This window comes from Ambystoma mexicanum, chromosome 6p, assembly GCF_040938575.1.
Source record: "Ambystoma mexicanum isolate Mex_15411 chromosome 6p, UKY_AmexF1_1, whole genome shotgun sequence".
NCBI lineage: Eukaryota > Metazoa > Chordata > Amphibia > Caudata > Ambystomatidae > Ambystoma > Ambystoma mexicanum.
The window spans coordinates 386,137,873-386,162,692 of NC_090935.1; the positions used below are offsets into that span (position 1 = coordinate 386,137,873).

Here is a 24,820-nt window from a genome sequence, read left to right on the forward strand (position 1 = left end):
TCCTTTCATCATCGCATCTCTCCTTGTCCCTCGGGACTGCGGAGGTAAGGTTAATTTACTGATCCTTCCCCTTGATTTTGTCAATTCTATGTGTAGGTGACTCATATGCGGGGTTGCAATACCCCGTGGCTGCCTTGAGTTTTCTTAGCGGATAGAGTCCCTCTGACTTACTTCCCTCAATGATTTGCTCAGGCGGGGCTGGTGGCGTGGTAGGCGTCTCACCCCCCTCCGTGCATATGTTTAATATCCAGTCTGCGGGTGGTTCTTCGTCCTTCGTCTGTTCGAACATCTTCCACAGTTCTAGAACAGCGAGGCGTTTCTCTAACTTTTTGCCTGTGTATGTGGCATGTAGATAAGTCATCATATGCTGTAAGACGGCTTTGGATAGGGACCCATTCTGTGGCCATGGCATAAACATCTTGTGGGCGGTACCCTTAACCCACTCAGTGCTGTACTTTTTAAGCTTGGGTGCATGTTTAGGTAACTGCGTACATAAATGTGCGAGTGTGGTAATCTCCTCCATTTTCAAATTTTATAACCAATCAACATTCTATGCAGTCTCAACATGTTCACCCGTATGAGCGAGCACCAAATACGCAAGCTCCAATCCAATCCTTTCCGCCAAAATTCTATATCGTCAATTTACTTAAGACCAACAATCCATTGGCGATTCCCTCTTAGTTACAGAATCGCGTAAAACCCAAACTTCATTTCAAACAATCAAAGATACAGTTCTTTACATTTGACATATAACAGGACACGCATTACAGACATTTGACAGACTAGATGGACACCAGCTGGACACACATATACCAGCCTTCTAATCAATACCCCGACATGGAGTTTAAACGAACCCCTTTGGTGCCGTCTTTAATCGTCACCATAGTCTAATTGTCCCCCATTATGTGGGCTCTGAGTTCACGTTTCTTCTGACCGCTATATCAAAGCGCAGGAATAAGGCAAATCCTTTTTATCTCAGGTGTCCTTCCTGGTATCCTTCGTTTTCTCTCAGGTGTTCTCCCGGTAATCACTTGTTTTCCCTCGGGTGCCCTCCTGGTAATCACTTTTTTCTCTCGGGCGTCTATCCCGGTAACCACTTTTTCTCTATTATACTCGAGTCATTAATCCCATATATATATATATATATATATATATATATATATATATATATATATATATATATATATATATATATATATATATATACATATATATATATATATATATATATATATATATATACAGTCTTCTCTACTTCTGACTATTTTATTTTTCTCTGCCACCCTCCGTTACCTTTCCCTTACTTGTTCTAATGCCTACAAGACATTTGCCAAAGTAATGAGTTTATTGTTTCACTCACCACTCGCATCTTTTCCGCTCTGGAACCTCGGGATCACTGCCCCTCCTTTTGCAGCCTCTTGCGGTCTTTTTGTCCGATTTAATGCCCATGGGAATGAGAAGGGTTATGCTTTGAAAGGCAGGTTCCTTCAGACCCACTGCAGATTTTATGAACTTACTCTATCATTGTCCACGGGAAGCTTCTCAGTCTACTCAGCCGAATGGCGAAAGGACTCGTGATATTGCCGAAGGCCTAGAGTTACTTTGTACCATCGGTCTATGGGTGTCTTAGTATTAATTAATCAATAGTTAATGGTCGAAACCATCCTCACGCTACCAAGTGTACAAGAGCGGCGGAACGTCCACTGACGGGCCCATAGGTCAGTGCTCGCCCTCTAGTACCTGTAAAACAAGATAGCTGCACCTAGTGACGAATGGGGGTGCAGGATTCACTTACTCCAACACAATTCAATAAGGACAACTGAATAGTTTGGCAAAGGGAAGTTTGTTTAATGACAAGTACAAAAAACGGGGAAACAGATGGGAATCAGCAGTGATGCGATCGCCTGTCTCGCTTCAACTTCCTTAAACATCATGCAAACAGTAACATTTATACTCAAAACTCGTCATCATTGACGTCTAACTCTACAAGTTTGTAATGCAATATAATTGGTTGGAAAAGGTAACTTAAGTATAGGTGCTATATCTGTATATGGTAACAGAGCATGCAGATTGGATAACTCTTATCGGGTGGGCGTCTATGCCCCTCCCTCTACATCATACGTGATAGACGTCACTACAAGTACGACGTCCGATTGGTTCTACTATTATTAGGACCCTAGATTACTTGGTCCATTGTGATTGGGTTGGTTACACCCCTGGACATACATCTACACTTTAATTAGCAGCATGCAGAATGGACACCCAGGTGCCTAGTGCCCCAAGATTCACCCTGCCTCCCTTCCATCAATCAGTGTTTTTGGGCTATGTGTCAATTAGTTGGCTGCGTATGGCCTCGAAACTGCAGCCTCTTATCTGGAGAAGTTATGGCATCCTTGGTTCTGGGTGACATCAGACATTGGTAACTCTTCGCGCCTGGCTGGTCACATGTCTGTTCACCATGAATCTGCTTTAGTTTCCAGCATTTTGTGTATTTGATTCTTCCTTAGCCTCGCCACCTGCCTGGACCCCTCCTTATCTTGACCTTCACGGGGCAGGCCGGTATGCTCTGAAGTCTCGATTCTTCAGAGTTGCCACTCTCCCCCCTTCCTTAGGTTGACCTCGAATTCCCAGGCGTGAGCTGCTTCTTTGCTGAGTTTCGATTCCGCTCTTCCTTCTGGCTCTAGCAGGAATATGAAACCTGGCCTGGTAGGCCTCTGGCCGCCTGGGCATACTTCTGCTTACAAAATGGAGTCACACTTGTATAATGTGCTTTATTGAGCTAGATATATGGTTGGCGCTTGCCGCACTATTCTTCTACTAAGCATTACAAGCAGTACTGTTTTCTTAGCTTCTTGCGTTCCAAGCCTATTTACATGTGTTAGCTGGTTGGATACTTCCATCTTGTTTTACAGCAATGTTTCCTTACGTTTCAAAATTGTCTCTTCTTCTGCATCCATTACATCTATTTTCATAGCTGCTCGCACTGGCGTGTTATCTTTGATTGTCGTTTTCGCTCATCGATGAGTCTGTCCGGGCCCTCGTGTCATTTCCACTGGCCATTCATTAAGGCTCTTTGGGTCTCTTCGTGGACTGTCTGTAGGTACTCTTCATTTCGTGTCAGCTGCTGGTACGGTTGTCTAAGAGGGTACCGTGCTGCCCATTGTTGTCTGGTTATGGGTGCTTCAATAGGTAGAGCTCTTCTGATGTACAGTGGGCAGAGCCCAAGTGCTGCTCTCTGTTGGTTCATTTGCCCCTCATACGTCACATACCTTGGCGAGTACGTTCCTGGTACCTCAAAATGGGGGGCAGGGGTGCAGGCCATGTCTGGGACCTCCTCTACAGTACCATCACCATATCTTCCAGTTGATTTGCGGGCATACATTTGGCATCAAGAATAGAATAGGGTATCTGTCTGTGCTGGACCATTATTTGACACGGAATGCATATCTCAAAGATCATCTCTCCATCATTATCAACATCTTCAAACAACTGTCCATTTGAAACCCCCTTAGTAGCTTGGCCAGGTCAATACACAAAATTGTACATCACTCATCTCCCTCCTTGTCAGTTCCTATTAACACTATCTTGTAGTTCTCAATCATCACTGTGTCCAAATGGAGAGTCAAAATGTTGCCCGGAGCATGGCCTTGGGGGACTGCTGGCCAGAACAGAAATTCAGACGGCACTCTCCATGGTTTGTTCTTCATGTCGGGCACCCAACACAACAATAATTTCACTCCTTACTAAAACAAATCCTGGTGCATGGGTATTCCTCTAGTAGCTCTGTCACTATATGCAATGCTCGTGTTACTGCCACAAACCTAGCATAACAAATTCCTGGTATGGAACACACTACCCCTTCATCTGTGAATGAAATCGTCATATTTAGCTTGTGTAGCAGGTACATACCTACAAGTTCACTGGTGTTTCTGCTGAAATTAATAGCAGGGCTGACACCTCTTGAGTACCTACCTTGATGGGTAAATCTTCTGTAAAAGGAACCAATTTTATTATCCCAGAAAACCCCTGAGTGTCTATTACCTTTCCTTACTATGGGAAGTGCCCTTCGTTTATGCATGATTTTGTTGCACCTGTATCAACCATAAAAACAAATTATTTGTTACCTATCGTCACACCTACCGTGGGTTCCTCTTCCGGGTTGGTTGTGATTGACATGACTGGGCATGTCAGGGCTCTCTGTGGGCTGTCCTAATCTGGATTAGTGTTTGACCCTGGGAATAGGAAGGGGTTACCTCCCTCCACACTTGTCTCTGTATAGAGAATCACTGTGCTGTGCGGCCAAGGGTTTTTATTCCATGGTTGGGATTAGGAACAAACCCACAAAGTAGCAGACGGCCGTAGTATCAAGCCTATCAGAATAGGTTATCATTGGCATGATTTGTCCAACTTTTAAGGAACTTCTAACACCACCTAAGGCCCAAGACACAAAACCTTTGTACTCTCCCTTATAATCTTGGAAACTCTCTCTCGACCTCTCAGGTACTTCCGTATGGAACTGGGGACAGGCCAAGTCTCCAGATCTCAGATGCCTGAAATTGAAGGCTGTCTTCTAAAAGAGGATGGGGAAGTCATGAACATAAGGGGAAAGGTATATGACGTATCAAGGGAATTTGTCCCTTCCCCCCAACCTCCACCCTTTGAGGATAGGAAGGTGAGTCCGCTCTGTAAGACCCTACCTAGGAGTCTGGGCAAGTGGGACCTCACTGGGGGAGACTTCCATTTAGGGCACAAGGACTCCCATTCCTGTCAGAAACTCCCTAAGCCATTCCCCATGATGACATACATGGGACAATCTGAGAGGCAAAACAGTAATAATTTCAGAGACTGGACTGAAGGCAAAGTTAATGTATGCCATGATCAACAAGGAACAAAATCTATCTCTTTAAGAACAAACTTCCAATCAACTGTGAGGAGGAGTTTGAATATAGAGGACACATTGAATCAGAGATGGGAGGAGAAATGCATACGCAAGCAGGGGAGGCCCCCTGTCACCGTAACACAGGTGAAAGGCAGAACTGCGAGGAGCCGTGAAGCCTGCGAAGTTCGGAACTGCTCTGAACGAGAAGAGCAGAGTCTGGCGACCCAGCATGTACAGTTAGTGCAGAAATGAGGAAACCGGAGTACAAATCCTGGGAAGCTCCGTGGTGGGCAGTCTGCCCGATTGACTACGCCGACACCACACAACACTGAAATATCAGCCAACGGACCAGTTAACAAAACGCAGTGAGAAAGTCAGACACCAGCGAAAGCAAGCCGACAAGGAAACCAAGAGAGAGAAGGTCCTGAGCAACTGCATGCCCCAGAGACATTCCCATGTGATACTGAAGGTAACAGAGACAACGAGAGTATCGGGAGGCCAAGTGGGATTCATTATGTAATCAGACAAATTCATCCCAGGTAAATTGACGAAGTCCAAAATGCAAAGTTGAAAAACTTCAACTGTTAGATGCATAACCGACTGAACAAAACTACACCCAACTCAGAACCATGGACATTCACGATCCACACAAAGGGAGCATTCCACCACATCACACAAGCTAGCTGTGCACTGCCACCAATGAACATATCCCACTTCACCCCTACATAACACCCACCACCAACACCACCTATCAAGCCATGCACACACACGACCCATGCCCTGACATGCTCAACATCTGTCCGACGCCAAGATACATAGACAGAGGGGACACAGCAACCTCATGCAATGCACCTTTCTCCACATGCATGGTCATGCAATGAGTCATGGGTTTGCCACAATACCTGACACATCCCCATGTTGCCTACACATTCACCGCTCATCGCCAAAGGCAGAATCAATATACCTACGGGGGTCAGTACCACATGTACACCTTTACTTTTTTCATGTATTTATTACTGACATTGGAGCGGATTTAAGGAAGTGTCTCTCTTGTCCTCCTAAATTGGCTCAGGATATCACCATCTGACTCTTGCATGCAGACGACTTGGCACGTTTGGACTACACCCCTCTAGGACTACAACCCCAGTTAATGGCTCTGCAGGAATATGCACATGAGAATGTACTAACTAATATTTATAAAGCTAAGATTTGTATACTTAAAGCAGGGAGAAAATAATGCTTATATTGTAATTTAATCATGGCCAACTAGAAAGGGTTTGTTCCTTTACCTATATGGGCTTCCACCTGTTTAATAGTTCGAATCAAGAGGATGCCTTTAAGGTGTTGAAAAGCAAAATCATATCTCTGGCTTCTCGGGCCTCAATTATTTAGAGAAAGTATGGGCAATTCTCTCTTCTTCCTGTAATTGATTTCTATTGGGCCGGGAGAATAGCTCAGGGGCAGCAGGTTTGTCGTGGAAACCAGACGACGCATAGTAACATAGGTTCAAATCTCGTTCTCGTGCTTAGAAACTGGTTCGGTATCAAGCACGTTATATAAGAACAATTATTGTAAAATTTGAACCTCTGGAATGGAAACTATGGTTGGTTTCTCTACTTTTCCTTGTGGGCGTTTGGAAGGTACCTTTTGGAAGCGGGTACTCCATCATCTGGGTTCCTAACTGTGTGCTTAGACACGAGTTCGGACTCGTTTCTCTGCAAGCCACAGTAAATTGGAAAACCTTGGCTATTTCTAATAAATGTTTCAACGCCCAGGTACATTTTATATGGTGGTCCATGAGGGCCGTAAATACGCAAAGAACAAACCTATCTTTCAATAAATGGTCTGACAACTGTTTAGCTTCCTTAGATTCAATAGGAGCCTCTTGTGAAATGTTAATGGCTTCTCCTACACTGGAAAATTACAGACAAGTGACTGGATAAAAGCCATGAAAATACAAAGTATTTGCGCAAGTTGCTTATCAGGGGAAACCACTAAGGTTAATTCCAGATGACCTAATTACATTTCCAAATGCCCAGTGGAGATCTACTTATTTGAGTTTACGGTTAAGTATATTTCCTCCAAACAAAATTTTGGGCGCTATGATGAAGTTAGAGCGACAAGTTAGAAGGTGGCGTTATTGTGTGGATGTCAGTAAAATTGAGACCGTATGCCATCTCATTCTGGAATGTCATGCTCTGGGTTTCTATCCGGTCCCACTTCTTTGGATTGCTTTTGAAAGATTTTAGAGAACTCTCGCTTGAGGATGTATGGAAGGGAATAATATCAGGTCATCCCAATTCGTGGAGGTTGACGGCAGTTCGTTTTCTAAGCTAGATGATTTTTAGGGCTCTTATTCACCGTTGTATAGGTTAATTTTATCTATTGAAATTTTGAGGAATTTCATATGATGTAGAAAAGTGGAGTGGAGAGATTTTATTGTAATATGCTCATTTTAAATAAAGTAAGGGTTTACATTTGTGAATTGGTTTTGTTCTGTTTTTGTTGTATATTTCTGTTTTGTGTTTTTTTTACAAGTTCATATGCTGAACTAATGCACAATAAAATAAAAATAAGATGATGTGTCAGCTCCTGACCTTTGAGGCAGAAAGACCAGTGCATTTTTTGTCTTTAACATGTTTATTAGAAAAGATGTACACAATTTCATATAATCACACATAACTCTCCCATATCCCTGCTCCCCCCATGCACATATTAAAACTGCGGTTCCAGGAAACTAGACCAAACATCTTGTTAGATGCTTAGTGACACTTCAGTAGGCCTAGGTCCATCATGAGTCCATCCGAAGGCCGAGGCACTGACAGTGTTCCAGCCATACATAGAGTACTTTCGGGTAGTGAGATGCTTAGTGACACTTCAGTAGGCCTAGGTCCATCATGAGTCCATCCGAAGGCCCAGGCACTGACAGTGTTCCAGCCATACATAGAGTACTTTCGGGTAGTGAGATGCTTAGTGACACTTCAGTAGGCCTAGGTCCATCATGAGTCCATCCGAAGGCCCAGGCACTGACAGTGTTCCAGCCATACATAGAGTACTTTCGGGTAGTCAGATGCGTAGTGACACTTCAGTAGGCCTAGGTCCATCATGAGTCCATCCGAAGGCCCAGGCACTGACAGTGTTCCAGCCATACATAGAGTACTTTCGGGTAGTCAGATGCGTAGTGACACTTCAGTAGGCCTAGGTCCATCATGAGTCCATCCGAAGGCCCAGGCACTGACAGTGTTCCAGCCATACATAGAGTACTTTCGGGTAGTGAGATGCTTAGTGACACTTCAGTAGGCCTAGGTCCATCATGAGTCCATCCGAAGGCCCAGGCACTGACAGTGTTCCAGCCATACATAGAGTACTTTCGGGTAGTCAGATGCGTAGTGACACTTCAGTAGGCCTAGGTCCATCATGAGTCCATCCGAAGGCCCAGGCACTGACAGTGTTCCAGCCATACATAGAGTACTTTCGGGTAGTCAGATGCGTAGTGACACTTCAGTAGGCCTAGGTCAGTCATGAGTCCATCCGAAGGCCCAGGCACTGACAGTGTTCCAGCCATACATAGAGTACTTTCGGGTAGTCAGATGCGAAGTGACACTTCAGTAGGCCTAGGTCCATCATGAGTCCATCCGAAGGCCCAGGCACTGACAGTGTTCCAGCCATACATAGAGTACTTTCGGGTAGTCAGATGCGTAGTGACACTTCAGTAGGCCTAGGTCCATCATGAGTCCATCCGAAGGCCCAGGCACTGACAGTGTTCCAGCCATACATAGAGTACTTTCGGGTAGTCAGATGCGTAGTGACACTTCAGTAGGCCTAGGTCCATCATGAGTCCATCCGAAGGCCCAGGCACTGACAGTGTTCCAGCCATACATAGAGTACTTTCGGGTAGTGAGATGCTTAGTGACACTTCAGTAGGCCTAGGTCCATCATGAGTCCATCCGAAGGCCCAGGCACTGACAGTGTTCCAGCCATACATAGAGTACTTTCGGGTAGTCAGATGCGTAGTGACACTTCAGTAGGCCTAGGTCCATCATGAGTCCATCCGAAGGCCCAGGCACTGACAGTGTTCCAGCCATACATAGAGTACTTTCGGGTAGTCAGATGCGTAGTGACACTTCAGTAGGCCTAGGTCCATCATGAGTCCATCCGAAGGCCCAGGCACTGACAGTGTTCCAGCCATACATAGAGTACTTTCGGGTAGTCAGATGCTTAGTGACACTTCAGTAGGGCTAGGTCCATCATGAGTCCATCCGAAGGCCCAGGCACTGACAGTGTTCCAGCCATACATAGAGTACTTTCGGGTAGTGAGATGCTTAGTGACACTTCAGTAGGCCTAGGTCCATCATGAGTCCATCCGAAGGCCCAGGCACTGACAGTGTTCCAGCCATTCATAGAGTACTTTCGGGTAGTGAGATGTTTGGCTTTGCGACTTCTGCTCATATTGCTCCCGTTGAACGCATTATCTTATCCGCTCAGACCACATGTAGTGTGTGCAAATGGTAGGCCATGCGTGTGTGACGCCATTGTGGGAAAGGTTCCTGCTGTGCTTAATTGCACCACAACCATGCAGCATATAAATGTGTATTGCCCCCATGTGCACTCTCAGATGTGGCCCAGTGTGCCTCTTCCCCTGAAGCACAAGTGCCTTGTGAGTGAGTGTGGTGAAGTGCTTTCTTGACATTGCCTGCTTTGGGCCGCCGGAAAGGTGGCGGATGTTCCGATAAGTATCTCTGCATGTCTACCATCATGTTGGCCCAGCCAATTTTGATGTGTTAATCTGCCTGCGTGACATTATTGTCACGGTGCTGGGGAGTGTTTGGACTCTGTGTACGAGTGAACTGTCATGCAAATGGTTATCAGTGTGTGTACAGCATGCAGGCGATTGCTTATATCTGACATGTTTTGTGCTCAGAATGGTTACTGGTGTGGGTGACCGTGTGAACATTGGTGTGGATTCGGGTTGTGCTCAAAGGTACCTTTTGGTTTGAGTGCTGCTGTGTCCAATGGTCCTGCTGTTGTTCCTCACTTCTACACACTTCATGTGCAGGAATGTCTTGGCGCTATGGTTGTGTGTGTTTGTGTGTAGCCATTGTTTGATCATGTAGTTTGAGGCTGTGAGGCTGTGGGTGGAGAGGCATGCATGCAGGACATCTGTGTGTTTGGTATGTGTTGGCATGTCCACATGGCTGTTTACATGGGTGTCTCAGGCAGCTGACCGTGTACAAGTGTTACCTTGCACGTGCCATCCTTTCATCATAGACACTGACTCATGTGCGGTCACTGTTCCTTTCCAGTTGCATGTGTGCGCATTTGAAGAAGGTGTTGACCGACTGTTTCCTCATTTGTGATGCACTCGTACTGTGCTCCCCCTGAGTCGGTGGCCTGGCACGTGGCTCTGTCCTGAGGTCAGGGACCATTTCAGCTTATATACCTTGGCGCACTGCAATGATTTGGAGGACACAACAGGCATGTCTGATGAATGATGAAGCCTGCAGAGTCCTCACAGAAATCCTACCTAGAGTCTCCTCCCAGGTTGCCTGGGGAAGGCAGCCGCTACCTGATCCTAACCCTGGGGGTGGTATTAGCTGGTAGGATACTTTGGGAGGAGAAGGGCCCTCAAGGAATAAGAAGGCTCTGCTAGGAGAGACTGGTATTTATCGGTATTTAAGGTGGAGCAGTGGTGGGTGTTGCCAGCCGCAGTTGCAGCAGCAGAAGCAGAGGAACAGAGATGCTAGAGCCGCCGCCGTGTTTTATGCGGAGTTCCGTCCTGAGGGGTCTTCAGTATAGAAAAACTGAATTTCAGAGGTTGCGCAGCGGGAAGTGGTAAACTGACAAGCTGTCCCATGAGAGAGAGAAGCTCTCTTTATATGTTACCTGTTCCCACTGGCTGGCGAGCACTGGACTGTAGGAAGAGCAAGATAGGCTCCTTTCGCAAGCGGCACAGGCCATGGGATTGCGACCAAAGCTGTCAGGCATTCAGGAACGGTTCGAGCAGACGCATGTAGAGAAGCAAGTGAGTTAGCCTGTGATAGGAAACCCGGGACACTATATAGTCAAACGCTGCCCGCTGACGAATATTTTGAAAACTGAACTAATGCAAGAAGTTACATCAGTAACATACTCACTACAAAGGAAAGCCAGAAAAGAAATGTTACAATGACAATTACCCAGATTAAGAGGGGGCAATATTGAAGGAAAGCAATAACCACCATTTCCAAAGTAGAGAGTGGGCAATACTTCAAAAGACCTGTAGCCCTCATCAGGAAAATAACAAGAGAACAATATTGTAGAGAAATTGTAACTATTATTCCCAGAGTGAGGAAGAAGCAATAGCTAAGCCTTACACCAGCAAGTATTGCCTAAGCCAAGGAAAGGCAAATGTGATAAAGAGACATTGGCCCTCATTACGAGGTTGGCGGAATGGGTTTACCGGCACCGGTAATGGTGCTGGTGCCGGTAAACCCATTCCGCCCTATTACGAGGTCTCCTTGTGGGACCTGCAATCGGCGCCTGGTAAAACCAGTCTTCCTTACCGGGTCCCGCGAGGAGACCAGGAAGCTAACAACGGGCCCGTTATAAATGGGTCCATTGTTAGCTCCTTCCCCATTCCCATTGAGCCTAATGGGGGCTCGAATGGGGATGGATCGGGTCCGGGTTCCTCGGATGAGGAATTACCGGGTCCGCCAAGGTTGGGATGGCCCGGTAAGTCCTCATTTGAGGAACCTGGGCCCGATATGCGGTAATTTAGCAGCATGGTTGCCTCCAACCTCGTAATGAGGGCCATTGTCAGTAGTTGTTTGATGTGGAGTCAAGAAATAAAGAGTGGGAGGAGATAAACCTTCCTTGTAGGAAGTATCAAGGAGAGGAAAATAACCTGCATTACCTATGGCAAATAAATCAGTGTAACAAATAGAAACAATGTGTATTGTATCCTCACATAAGAAATTGTGAATCTTGATGTTGTTCAAAATCAAGAACTTTTCTAAAAGTATGAAGAAAGCCTTACCATAGAGTACTTAAAATAGTGTGAGGAGTTGTGGTCCTGAAAAGCTAATATATCAGGAAAGGGATTGCTAGTGGTAGTCCTGGCAGGTTAGTGAACCAGGAATAAGACATTGGAGTACTGTATTGCGGTTAAAGGTTGTGAAGAAAAGAATGTGGCAAGACCGCTGTTGTGTTTGATGAACTGTGATAGAAAGCCATTCTGATAAATCATTGTTGTGAATGCAGAAGAGTTGTGGAAGTGTTTGTTTTCCAACAAGAAGTGACATCAAAATATTGCAACTTGAAGATAAAGAACCTCATCACAATTTTGGCCTGACCCGCATTTAAGGGCTGGCCAAATCACGAGTTGCGCAGAAAATGGCATTTTTACCTCCAGATTATTATCCTGATAATTTTCAGGCTGTTTTTGGCTCTATTACCGCTGCCACAATTACCACCAGCGGTAATAGCGTTCCCTATGGACCCAATGGGGAATGGGGATTTTCCGCCCATGCAACTCGTGATCTGGTGCAAATTGCGCTGGACCGAATTGTGGTAGCGCTATTAGCGTTGGGCCAACTTGTGATGAGGCCCAAAGACTTTTCTTTTGTTTTGTGGGAACTATGACAAATGCCAAGTGAAAGACTTTTGGAACAAGAAGTACTTTATTAATACAAGTTGGCTATATAAAAGGAACTTTATTCTTTGGGACTTTTATTGAATATTCTGCTTTTGAACTTGGGGATGGGAATCCGACTCTAGCTACAAGAGTGCAAGGTTATCAAGTTTTTGTTGAGTATAACTGTTATTTCTGTTTAATCTGAAATGCCATATGTTACCTTTATAAGTTTAATGTATGTATATGTGTGAGTGACAGATTCCTTTTCTATTTAGAGTGTTTTCCTTTAATCTTATCTTGATAGGCATTGATATCCTCTTTAGGTTAGGGATAACAAAGCCTTTGTCACACCCTTTTGAGTTAATATAATGGCTAATTGAGAACAACCTTTACCAAGTTGTCTGCCTCGCATTCCTGACCCATCGCATATGTCACACACAACATGTAGCCTGTAGAGAAGCACGCCTCCTAAGAGGTCTAAGCATCGGAAGCTGGACTTTATGATGACTATGGACCACTCAATGATGGCCCTGGTGATCCTGTGGACCATATTGTACCTTTGCTGTTGCGTACTGGAGGGCCGCATGTAGGGTGTCATGAGATAGGTGTGCAATGGGTAACGCGAGTCACCTGTGTGAGGAAAGACATGATTGGTGTATGTGAGAAGTAGGTGTTCCTTTGTGTGGATGCAAGCTCGTTGGCTTTGTATGGACCCTGTGATTTTGTGCACTTGTTGAGATGGTCATGTGTCCGTGCGCCTGTGTATGAATGTGAGGCTGCGTGTGTGTCTTAGGACGTGGGGGTATTTCAGTACCTATCTGGCAGCCACATGTCCCCATAGTTTCTGCCACACAAGCTGGAACGCCTGGAGATGAAGCTGTCGTGGACAGAGCCTGGGAAGTTGATATGTGCATTCATGAACAGGCCACCACCATTGCAGATCAGTTGGGTTTTGATGGAGTGTCAGTGGTACCTTTTGCGGTAGGCAATGCAATAGCCTGTGGGGGGGGCTTAGTGTGTCTTGGGTGCAGTCTCTGCAACATTTCTCTTGTGAAGTGATCCCTGTTGTCTACAGAGAAGAAAACACTGTTCAGGTTCTCAATTATAGCATGTTTCTTGATATTCTGTATTTCTTTCTCCTTATAGCCTCTCAACCTGAACAATTAAAAATATAATTAACAACTCAAACATCCTGTGAGTATTCGCTTAAAGAAAATCGTTTTTTCACGGTCACCTCTGCACGTTTTATACATTCTTTGAATATCTTTGAGTACAGTGAAAGGCTTGAATTTGTCATCTTACCCAGGAAGTGACTACAATTAGGTGAGCTCTTGTACAGGAGATGAAGAGATAGCACAGTTCACACGACACCAGTAGCCATGACCTCATGCTAAAAGCTGACTAAAGATTGCTCTGCTCTCAAGCCGTGCCTATAACCAAAGCCTACTGAAAAGATGGGCGAAACACGGTAAGGCAAGAAATATGTTTATTGGCCGTGCAGGGGGTGGGGGGTATTGCTGTGAGTCAAACATAAGCATAGCAAACTGACAATGGCCACTTCAACATAAAGAACTGTAGAATTATAACATAAGGTACACTACATTGAACCCATCATATGTTCCCCTTTATGAACACTTAACAACAGCAAAGAAAGGAAAGAAATAGTAGAAAAGAACAAAACAGAAAACAAAAGACTATGGTATGCAACCATTGGCAATGACAGGTAGGCCCCTTTCCATGTGTTTCTATAACTTTACTTGCAAAACTAAAACGAATGCCAGGCCGTTTTTGTTTCAGTGTTTAACATCTTGCTATTCATGTGAAAAGGACTTCTGTTTGGGGCCTTTAAATGCACCCCACAATACCCTTGCTATTTTGAAACACAGACTTCCTAATGGCTGTGGCTGATGACATTGTAATGTGGTGGGAAAGTTGGTTTCATATGAGAGAGGAAGGCAGCAACAGGTCATCACGCGTGTGCCCTTTCGGTTCAGCAGGGCTGCTTCTATAGGCAGGTCTCCGCTTTAATGAGCAGGATATTTTGCCAACACCTTTTTATCCAGTCTAAATTCCAGCTTACTCTTCCCAAAGTGTGGCTGGCAGATTCGTCTTCACCAGGCTGCTTCTCCATGCAAGGCCACCCTTTCTTAAGTGCCAAGGGCGAGGTCCCTCGTCCTTGGGATTACCTCCCTGTTGCTAAGGACAAGCTACCTCGTCCTTGGCACTTAAGGGGTCAATGAAACAGAAAACGTTAGAAGGCATTGAATGGCGACATACCAAAATCACCAAAAAAGGCCTTGGCACTGGAGGGGTGGGGATCCCATGGCAGTTAGGGGCAAAGCTTTCACTTCTTCACCCTTTGCAGGATGTTGAAAAACACCTCTTTCCTAAGTAGCTAACCCATAATGCTTTTCTCTGTTGTAGTGCTATAGGGACCCAGCCACTAGGGAGTTATTTGTGCTGTGCCAAATAGTTATATAGCATCTCCTGACATTTGAGTATGAGCCAGTAACACCATTTACAATTCCACTGTCAAATATGCAGAATGGTTTCCATGGCGAGCCGCTGAGTGGCGTCAGAGACATCATACACTGGAAAATATGAACCTCCCGTTGACTGCAGCGTAATTTGGAAACCCCCTGTTGTTGATACTTACCCAGGGGTACAACCTTATGGTGCTTGCGGTGTCTGGTCGTGCTGCAGCCATAGACGCCAACGTGTTGGAGGCTGACAAGGTTCCTGCTGTTGCCGTACTAGTCACTTCTGTCTCTTGCAATGAGAAGGCCCACTGCCGCTGAGGTAGAGAAGTGACGACTGGCTCCCATTGGCCAGGGTTCACTGATGCACAAGCAAACAAAGCACAGAGCTCTTTTTTTAAGTATCTGACACACTAAGGTCACAGGTACGTCCAGTCATTAGGTAGTACATTGTTTTCACATGGCAGTGAAAAATCGCGGTTAGCTTTTTGTTCCTGAACTTTTTCAATATAAGCCTATAAACATGACAACACTGCTTCACTGATGAGCACTAATCGTTTCCTGGATGTGAATCGTTTCTAAGAACGCTGTTGAAAGTTAAAATGGTTTGCCACACTGATTCGAACATGTATTTGCGCTGCTTTAGCTGGCCTCAGTATAAACTGCAGCAGCGTATGTTTAAAATGCGGAATGCCGCATTTCAGACTTTGTGTACTTTGCTCCATCGTCTTCACTTCTCACATTCTAAAGCCAGCACTTTACTTGAGGTTCTGAAAGCATTCTTCAATAACCAAATTCACCAAAATCACACTAGTGAGAGGGCAGTCAGTGCATTCATACAAGAGAGCAAATCATGCCACGTGGGAATTAGTGTATGGTGTAAAGTAGGAGGTGCACACGCCTTGCCATGAGATCCAAATCTCGTCATTTTCCATATAGCCACTATGATGACGTCACATTGGACCAAACCATTGAGGGGGGTCCATAGAGCCTTCTGCAAATCCTCCAAATCCTCATCTAAATCCACCCTGTTGCTTGCAAAGAAACCCCCTTTTGGGTGCTGGGGTGCAGGGACGAGGGATACCCCTGCAGGAGGTCGGGATGCCCAGTCTTCCCCGAAAACACCCTGGGACCTTTACCATTTGAAAGGGAGGGTTCAGCTCTCTTGCTCCAACAATGCTCTGCTCCCAAGCACTGAAAACCCGGAGCCGATGTGGGATTTTTCAAACCAGAGTGGGAGGGGGAAAAGACACAGGGGGAACTCAAAACAACAAGCGATGCCTATTTCTTTATTTGGCTACCTTACTACAACTCTTCCTATGTTTTGTATGAAATAGAGATATTTTTGTTAATGCTTTCACGTCCCTAAAGTCATCTATTGTTCTCTCGGTCTGTGACATTACGCAACATAAATTCCAATGAGCGTCATTTGCATAATCATCCTAAAGACCGGATGTGATACTTGCCCGCGAGGTCCAGAGATGGAGACCACTTCCAGAAAGAGACTCAAATAACTCAACGGGTGATCAGCCATATGCGAATTTAAAGTAAACAACAGACACAACTGGACATTGCATTAGGTATTATCTGTACATCTTTACACTTTTTAAATAGAGTGTTGCCTAGTTTGTTATATGTAATATGGTACTTTTCGTTGAACAAAACAGGGTCTTTAATTTGACCACGCGATTCAGCAAGGAGGCGCAAACACACATTTTTTAAAAAAAACTGGATACTGTACAACGCAATACAAAAGCCTAAAATGCAAAGAGAAAAGGTGGAGTTTTGTTTATTGGATCCTGGAGACCTGGGTTCTATACCGGCTTCTAAACCTGAACAAAACCTTAGGAGATCAAGACAAATTGCTAGAAGTCTTTCTGCTTCAAATTGTGAATATGTGTAACGTAATCTAGTTATGAAAAAAGGCAACGATTTGGTATCTAGAACTTTCCTTTCACAACTTGGTCTGAACAAGATCCCATGATGCATAGTGTTCTGTGTACAGCAGTATTCAATGCTCAGCAGTGTCCTATGTATACCACAACCCCACAATCCTCAGTATTCTATGTACAGCAGGACCCCATGCTCCGCGGTGTTCTATTTACACCCAGACCCCATGATCCACAGTGTTCTATTTACACCCAGACCCCATGCTCCGAAGTGTTCTATTTACACCCAGACCCCACGCTCCACAGTGTTCTATTTACACCCAGACCCCATGCTCCGCAGTGTTCTATTTACACCCAGACCCCATGCTCCGCAGTGTTCTATTTACACCCAGACCCCATGCTCAACAGTGTTCTATTTACACCCAGACCCCATGCTCTGCAGTATTCTATTTACACCCACCCCATGCTGCGCAGTGTTATATTTACACCCAGACCCCATGCTCTGCAGTGTTCTATTTATGCCCAGACCCCATGCTCTGCAGTATTCTATTTACACCCAGACCCCATGCTCCGCAGTGTTCTATTTACACCCAGACCCCATTCTCTGCAGTGTCCTATTTACACCCAGACCCCATGCTCCGCAGTGTTCTATTTACACCACGACCCCATGCTCCACAGTGTTCTATTTACACCCAGACCCCATGCTCCGCAGTGTTCTGTTTACACCCAGACCCCATGCTCCGCAGGGTTCTATTTACACCCAGACCCCATGCTGCACAGTGTTCTATTTACACACAGACCCCATGCTCCGCAGTGTTCTATTTATACCCAGACCCCATGCACTGCAGTGTTCTATTTACACCCAGACCCCATGCTCCGCAGTGTTCTATTTACACCCAGACCCCATACTCCACAGTGTTCTATTTACACACAGACCCCATGCTCCACAGTGTGCTATTTACACCCAGACACTATGCTCCACAGTGTTTTATTTACACCCAGACCCCATGCTCCGTAGTGTTCTATTTAGACCCAGACCCCATGCTCTGCAGTGTTCTATTTACACCCAGACCCCGTGCGCCGCAATGTTCTGTTTACACCCAGACCCCGTGCTCCGCAATGTTCTATTTACACCCAGACCCCGTGCTCCGCAGTGTTCTATTTACACTCAGAACCCGTCCCCCGCAGTGTTCTATTTACACCCAGACCCTATGCTCCGCAGTGTTCTATTTACACCCAGACCCCATGCGACACAGTGTTCTATTTACACCCAGACCCCATGCTCCGCAGTGTTCTATTTACGCCCAGACCCCATGCTCTGCAGTGTTCTATTTACACCCAGACCCCATCCCCCGCAGTGTTCTATTTACACCCAGACCCCATGCTCCGCAGTGTTCTATTTACACACAGACCCCATGCTCCGCTGTGTTCTATTTACACCCAGACCCCATGCTCCGCTGTGTTCTATTTACACCCAGGCCCCATGCTCTGCAGTGTTCTATTTACACCCAGACCCCATACTCCACAGTGTTCTATTTACACCCAAACCCCATGCGGCACAGTGTTCTATTTACACCCAGACCCCATGCTCCTCAGTGTTATATTCACACCCAGACCCCATGTTCTGCAGTGTTCTATTTACACACAGACCCCATGCTCTGCAGTGTTATATTTACACCCAGACCCCATGCACTGCAGTGTTCTATTTACACCCAGACCCCATGCTCCGCAGTGTTCTATTTACACCCAGACCCCATACTCCACAGTGTTCTATTTACACACAGACCCCATGCTCCACAGTGTTCTATTTACACCCAGACCCTATGCTCCACAGTGTTTTATTTACACCCAGACCCCATGCTCCGTAGTGTTCTATTTAGACTCAGACCCCATGCTCTGCAGTGTTCTATTTACACCCAGACCCCGTGCTCCGCAATGTTCTATTTACACCCAGACCCCGTGCTCCGCAATGTTCTATTTACACCCAGACCCCGTGCTCCGCAGTGTTCTATTTACACTCAGACCCCATCCCCCGCAGTGTTCTATTTACACCCAGACCCTATGCTCCGCAGTGTTCTATTTACACCCAGACCCCATGCGACACAGTGTTCTATTTACACCCAGACCCCATGCGGCACAGTGATCTATTTAGACCCAGACCCCATGCTCCGCAGTGTTCTATTTACGCCCAGACCCCATGCTCTGCAGTGTTCTATTTACACACAGACCCCATGCTCTGCAGTGTTATATTTACATCCAGACTCCATGCTCCGCAGTGTTCTATTTGCACTCAGACCCCATGCTCCACAGTGGTTTATTTACACCCAGACCCCATGCTCCACAGTGTTCTATTTACACCCAGACCCCATGCTCTGCAGTGTTCTATTTACACCCAGACCCCATCCCCCGCAGTGTTCTATTTACACCCAGACCCCATGCTCCGCAGTGTTCTATTTACACACAGACCCCATGCTCCGCTGTGTTCTATTTACACCCAGACCCCATGCTCCGCTGTGTTCTACTTACACCCAGGCCCCATGCTCTGCAGTGTTCTATTTACACCCAGACCCCATGCTCCACAGTGTTCTATTTACACCCAAACCCCATGCGGCACAGTGTTCTATTTACACCCAGACCCCATGCTCCTCAGTGTTCTATTTACACCCAGACCCCATGTTCTGCAGTGTTCTATTTACACACAGACCCCATGCTCTGCAGTGTTATATTTACATCCAGACCCCGTGCTCCGCAGTGTTCTATTTGCACTCAGTCCCCATGCTCCGCAGTGGTCTATTTACACCCAGACCCCATGCTCCACAGTGTTCTATTTACACCCAGACCCCATGCTCCACAGTGTTCTATTTACACCCAGACCCCATGCTCCGCAGTGTTTTATGGAGAGCAGGACCCACACTCTATTGTGTATGTACAGCAGGGCCCCACGCTCCTCCATAGTGTTCTGTGTACAGCAGGGCTCCATGGTGCAGAGTATTCTATGTACAGCAGGACTCACTCTCTGAGGTGTTCTAAGTACAACAGGATCCGACACTCCGGAGTATTGTATATTCAGCAGGACCCCCCCACTCTATTATGTCCTATGAACAGCAGGGCCATTCTCTGCAGTGTTCTATATACTGCAGTATTCCATGCTTCACAGTCTTTTCTGCACAGCAGGACCCGTGCTCAGCAGTGCTCTATGGACCCCAGGACCTCACAATCCACACTATTCTATGTGCACCAGGACCCTACACCATGATCCATAGTGTTCTATGCACAGCGGGCCCCATGCACCATATTCTTCTATGTAAGCAGTACCCCACACAGCATACTGTTCTATGTACACAAGGAACACAGACTCCACACTATTCTTTGTACAGCAGGACCCTACATTCCATAATGTTCTATGTACAGCAGGAGACGTATTCCACAGTGTTCGATGTACCGCAGGTTCCCACGCACAATAGTGTTTTATGCACACCCAAACCCACGCTTCATAGAGTCCTGTATACAACAGGACCCCACACTCTATTATGTGCTATATACAGCAGGACCCATGCTCTACAGTATTCTATATCCAGCAGGACCCATGCTCTTCAGTGTTCTATTTACAGCAGGACCTCCCACTCCATGGTGTTCTTTATACAGCAGTATCCCATGCTCTACAGTATTCTTTGTACAGCAGGAACCATGCTCTTCGGTGTTGTATTTAGAGCAGGACCTCCCACTCCATGGTGTTCTTTGTACAGCAGTACCCCATGCTCTACAGTATTCTATGTACAGCAAGACCCATGCTCTTCAAGTGTTCTATTTACAGCAGGACCTCCCACTCCATGGTGTTCTTTATACAACAGTATCCCATGCTCTACAGTATTCTATGTACAGCAGGAACCATGCTCTTCGGTGTTCTATTTAGAGCAAGACCTCCCACTCCATGGTGTTCTTTGTACAGCAGTACCCCATGCTCTACAGTATTCTATGTACAGCCAGACCCATGATCTTCAAGTGTTCTATGTACAGCAGGACCTCCCACTCCATGGTGTTCTTTGTACAGCAGTACCCCATGCTCTACAGTACTCTATGTACCGCAGGACCCATGCTCTTCAGTTTCCATGTACAGCAGGGCCTCCCACTCCATGGTGTTCTTTGTACAGCAGTACCCATGCTCTACAGTATTCTATGTACAGCAGGACCCATGCTCAGTAGTGTTCTATGTACACCAGAATCCCACAATCCATAGAATGATATGTGCACCCGGCCCCCACACTGCATTTGGTTCTGTGTACACCCAGAACCCACACACCATGGTGTTTTACATACAGCAGGACACCATGCTCAGTAGTGTTCTATGTACAGAAGGACCCCATGCACCATAATGTTCTAGGTACAGCAGGATCCATGCTCCACATTGTTCTGTGTGCAGCAGGACCCTACGCTCCATAGGGTTCTATGTAAAGTAGGACCTATGCTCCACAGTGTTCTGCATGCAGCAGGACGCTACACTCAATAGGGTTCTATGTAAAGGAGTACCCATGCTCCAGAATGTTCTGAATACAGCAGGATCCCATCCACCAAAGTGTTCTTTGTAGAGCATGACCTCACCCTCAACAGTATTCTATGTACAGAAGATCCCCAGCCACTATAGTGTTCTATGTACAGCAGGATCCATTCTCCACAGTGATCTATGTACACTAGGACCCCACAATCCACAGTATTCTCTGCACAGCAGGAAATCTCGCTCCATAGTGTTCTATGTACAGCATTGTCCTGTACACCGTTTTGCTCTATGTAATCAGGCCCCAACACACCATACTGTTCTATATACACAAGGACCCCATGCACCACTATGTTCTCTGTGCAGCAGGGACCCAAGCTCCATAGTGTTCGCTGTACAGTAGGACCCCACGCTCAACACTGTTCGAGGTAAAGCAGGGTCTCATGCTCCATAGTCTTCTATGTGCAGCAGGGTCCCATGCTCCATAGTGTTCTCTGGACAGTAGGACCCCACGCTCAATAGTGTACTATGTACAGTGGTCCCCACACCCCATAGTGTTCTATCCACATCAGGACCCCATGCACCACAGTGTTGTATTTACAGAAGGTCCCCACGCACCACAGTGTTCTATGAACAGCAGGACCCATTCTCCACAGTGGTCTATGTACAGCAGGACCCCACAATGCACAGTATTCTAGCTGCACCAGGACCCTACGCTCCATAGGGTTGTATGTACAGTAGGAACCCACGCTCCACAGTGTTCAATGCAGTCTTCTACTTACAGCTCCTTGTGTTCGAGATGTTCAGTGCTATATCAGCCATCCAGCAAATAAATAAGTGCGCCTCCACATCATCACAATCTGTCAGCTGATTGGAAGCACATTCAGTCCAGAACAGGATCACACAAATGGAAAAGGAAATTGGTTCTACATGCATAGAGATCCGACTCCGCAGTGCAAGATCTTTCCCAAAGCACTTCAGACCCTTGTCAAATGTGACCACCAAAAATCCTGCCACGAATCCCCCGCACACGCCTAATGTAAAACGAACCATGACAATGTTTAAACATAAACAGATGGACCCGTGGGAATGTTCTGTAGTTGAAATAGAGTTTACACTTTCACTTCTGCGTAAGGCCCTTCCCTAATGCGTCAATGACTCGATTACATAACCTCAAGGGAGGCCAGCCACACTTCTGCACACAGCTCACCAGCACCCGAAGTCCTTGCATCCAAGCCCACATCAATGTTTAACCTAAATGAAAAATTAAACTAGATCAACCACCTGGAGCCACCAAGACTGAACTTGACACGGGACCGCTGGCCACTGATCCGTATGCACCTTCTTGACATTTGCAGGATTACAACAAGCCAATGCATCAAAGAAAATAACTTACTGTCTCCCGTGGTACGTTTATGAAACTTATCAAGGTCCACATGTGGCGGCCTGCTGGGCTTTTTGGGCGCCCCTCCAAGCTTGAATAGTGGCGGCAATGCTTTCCGCTTGGGAGCATCAGTTCCCTTCTCCTCTTGTTTCTTCTCTTGAGAGCTGGAAGTCAATTCTGGTGGAAACTTTGAAGCAAGCTTGGGGAATCTATTCACAGTGGCGGCTGAGCTGGCATTGTCTTCAGGGTATTTTTTCTGAAAGTTCGTGTTGCCAAAACGTGCCCTTTTGTCCTCACTGCCCTCATCTGCTTTGGGAGTTAGGAATGGGCTCTGGACACTGCGAGCAGCTGTTGTAGGTCTTAAAGTCACACCGGGAAAGGAATGGGTTTGATGCTCTGAGTCATTGGTGCTTTCCAAGGGGTCCTTGGTCTGCCTTGGAAAAGTGTCCTTAAGCGGTTTGGGCAGAAAAGAATTTGTAGTGGAATTGCCTCCATTTTGAGGAGTGTTTATATTCAAAGAAGGCTTCTGCCCGAGAGGTTGCTTCTTGGGGAACGAAGGCTTGAGCTCATCTTCTTCCTGTACGCCACTGAACATCGCTCTAGCTGCAGATGGCGTTGTGAAAGTAGGTTTAGATGGCCCTCCATGTTGTGCGGTGAGGAATGACGGCTTGGTTGACACAGGCTTATTATCATTGCCTTGGGTTGAAGATCCCTGAAATGGTTTCTGCGGAGGTGATTTAAGGAAGGGTGGCTTTGTTTCTTCTCTCTTAGGTTCTGTCGGTTTTAAATAAGGTTTTGCAAATCCAACCTGTCCCTCTGCTTCTTTGTTCGGTGTCTGAACAGAGCCAGAGAGCCTGTTGAGTACCGTGTTGGGCTTTACGTACGCCGGTTTGGCGTCCCTCTCAGGTCCTTCTTCTAGTATGCTTTTTGTTCCAAAGGGAGGCTTTGGCGGCTTCTGAAAGGAGGTAGACCCTGAATTGGAACTGGCATTGGTTAGCTGCGCGAGTGCAGCCTGCCTCGCTGTTATTGATGAATTTCCCTTCGTTGCATGCTGGCCCGCTATTTTGTTGAAGGCTCTGTTGGGGCCCGAAACGTCTTCTGTCGTCGTGTTGCCTGTGGTAAACTTCGCCATAAGTGTCTTCACATTTGAGGTGTCACCCTGCAAGCAGAGAGAACACGAAGAGCAGAAATGAGAAGTCTTGCAAAGTGCTAACTTACTGTACTTGAAAGGGCTTCCTGGTTTGAGGCTGGCTGCTCTGCTGATTGGTTAGGGAGATATTGTAACATTCTCCTTCCTGTATGTCTAAATAAATGTGGCCTTCGGTTGTTTTCCGCTACCGTGGTTAAACGACCCTCTACGTGTCAGTGCAAACCCAGCCCTTTCTCATCTGTTTGCTTCTGATGTCAGTTTTCGTGTTTTTGCTGCCGTGCTGGCTCTGTGTTCCAGGATCTGCGGCCTCATGTTATATCTCTTTTCGATGCATCATCTCGCATTACACCCACAGCCATGCACATACACATAGCTGAAACGATGCTGTTTCGTTCAGAACTGAACATGCGAAGAGTGTGTAGTATGCCCAGAAATAACTTGGGTAACAATATACATTACATTCTCTTTTGTGAGTGTAGAAATAGCAACAAAGAATGGCCTGTAAATCCAGATTCCCTGATTGTAAAGAGTCCCATTTCTGATTCACTTACTGACTCGCCTGGCCTTTGTAAAGGGTTAGGAAATGTGGCAAACGAGTTCTGAAACACAGAACATGGCAGCAAAATACGAAATGACCATTCTGCTAAAAGTCCAAAAGGAGCCAAGGTCCCACGCATGCAGCAGCACCAAACAGGCCTTTGTAGCTGGACATCTGCATGGCACACATCAGCACCACCGTCCTGCGTTTTAGTCCTACCAGAGCCCCTTACTTACACTAATTGAACATCTCCAAGTTCAACCTGAAAACAGCCGGTGGAACGATCTTCCCCGTGTTAGCAGCAAAGTGCTGGAACTCGCTCCTCACAAACATTCAAGCTGAATCCTCCTTTTGGTCTTTTAGAGCCAAGGTGAAAGACTTGCCCTTCACCCAGCAAGG

At 46.2% G+C, this 24,820-nt stretch overlaps 1 protein-coding gene across 3 annotated transcripts in view; it reads right to left on the reverse strand.

Annotated features, from left to right (window-relative positions):
• The window catches only part of FYB1 (FYN binding protein 1), an 838,597-nt gene that overhangs the window by 457,994 nt on the left and 355,783 nt on the right, over positions 1–24,820 (reverse strand). For all 3 annotated transcript variants that reach the window (XM_069627166.1, XM_069627167.1, XM_069627165.1), the window contains exon 2: positions 22,746–23,892. In XM_069627166.1, coding sequence (XP_069483267.1) covers positions 22,746–23,892 — 1,147 coding nt within the window. The remainder of the gene's footprint in view (positions 1–22,745; positions 23,893–24,820) is intronic.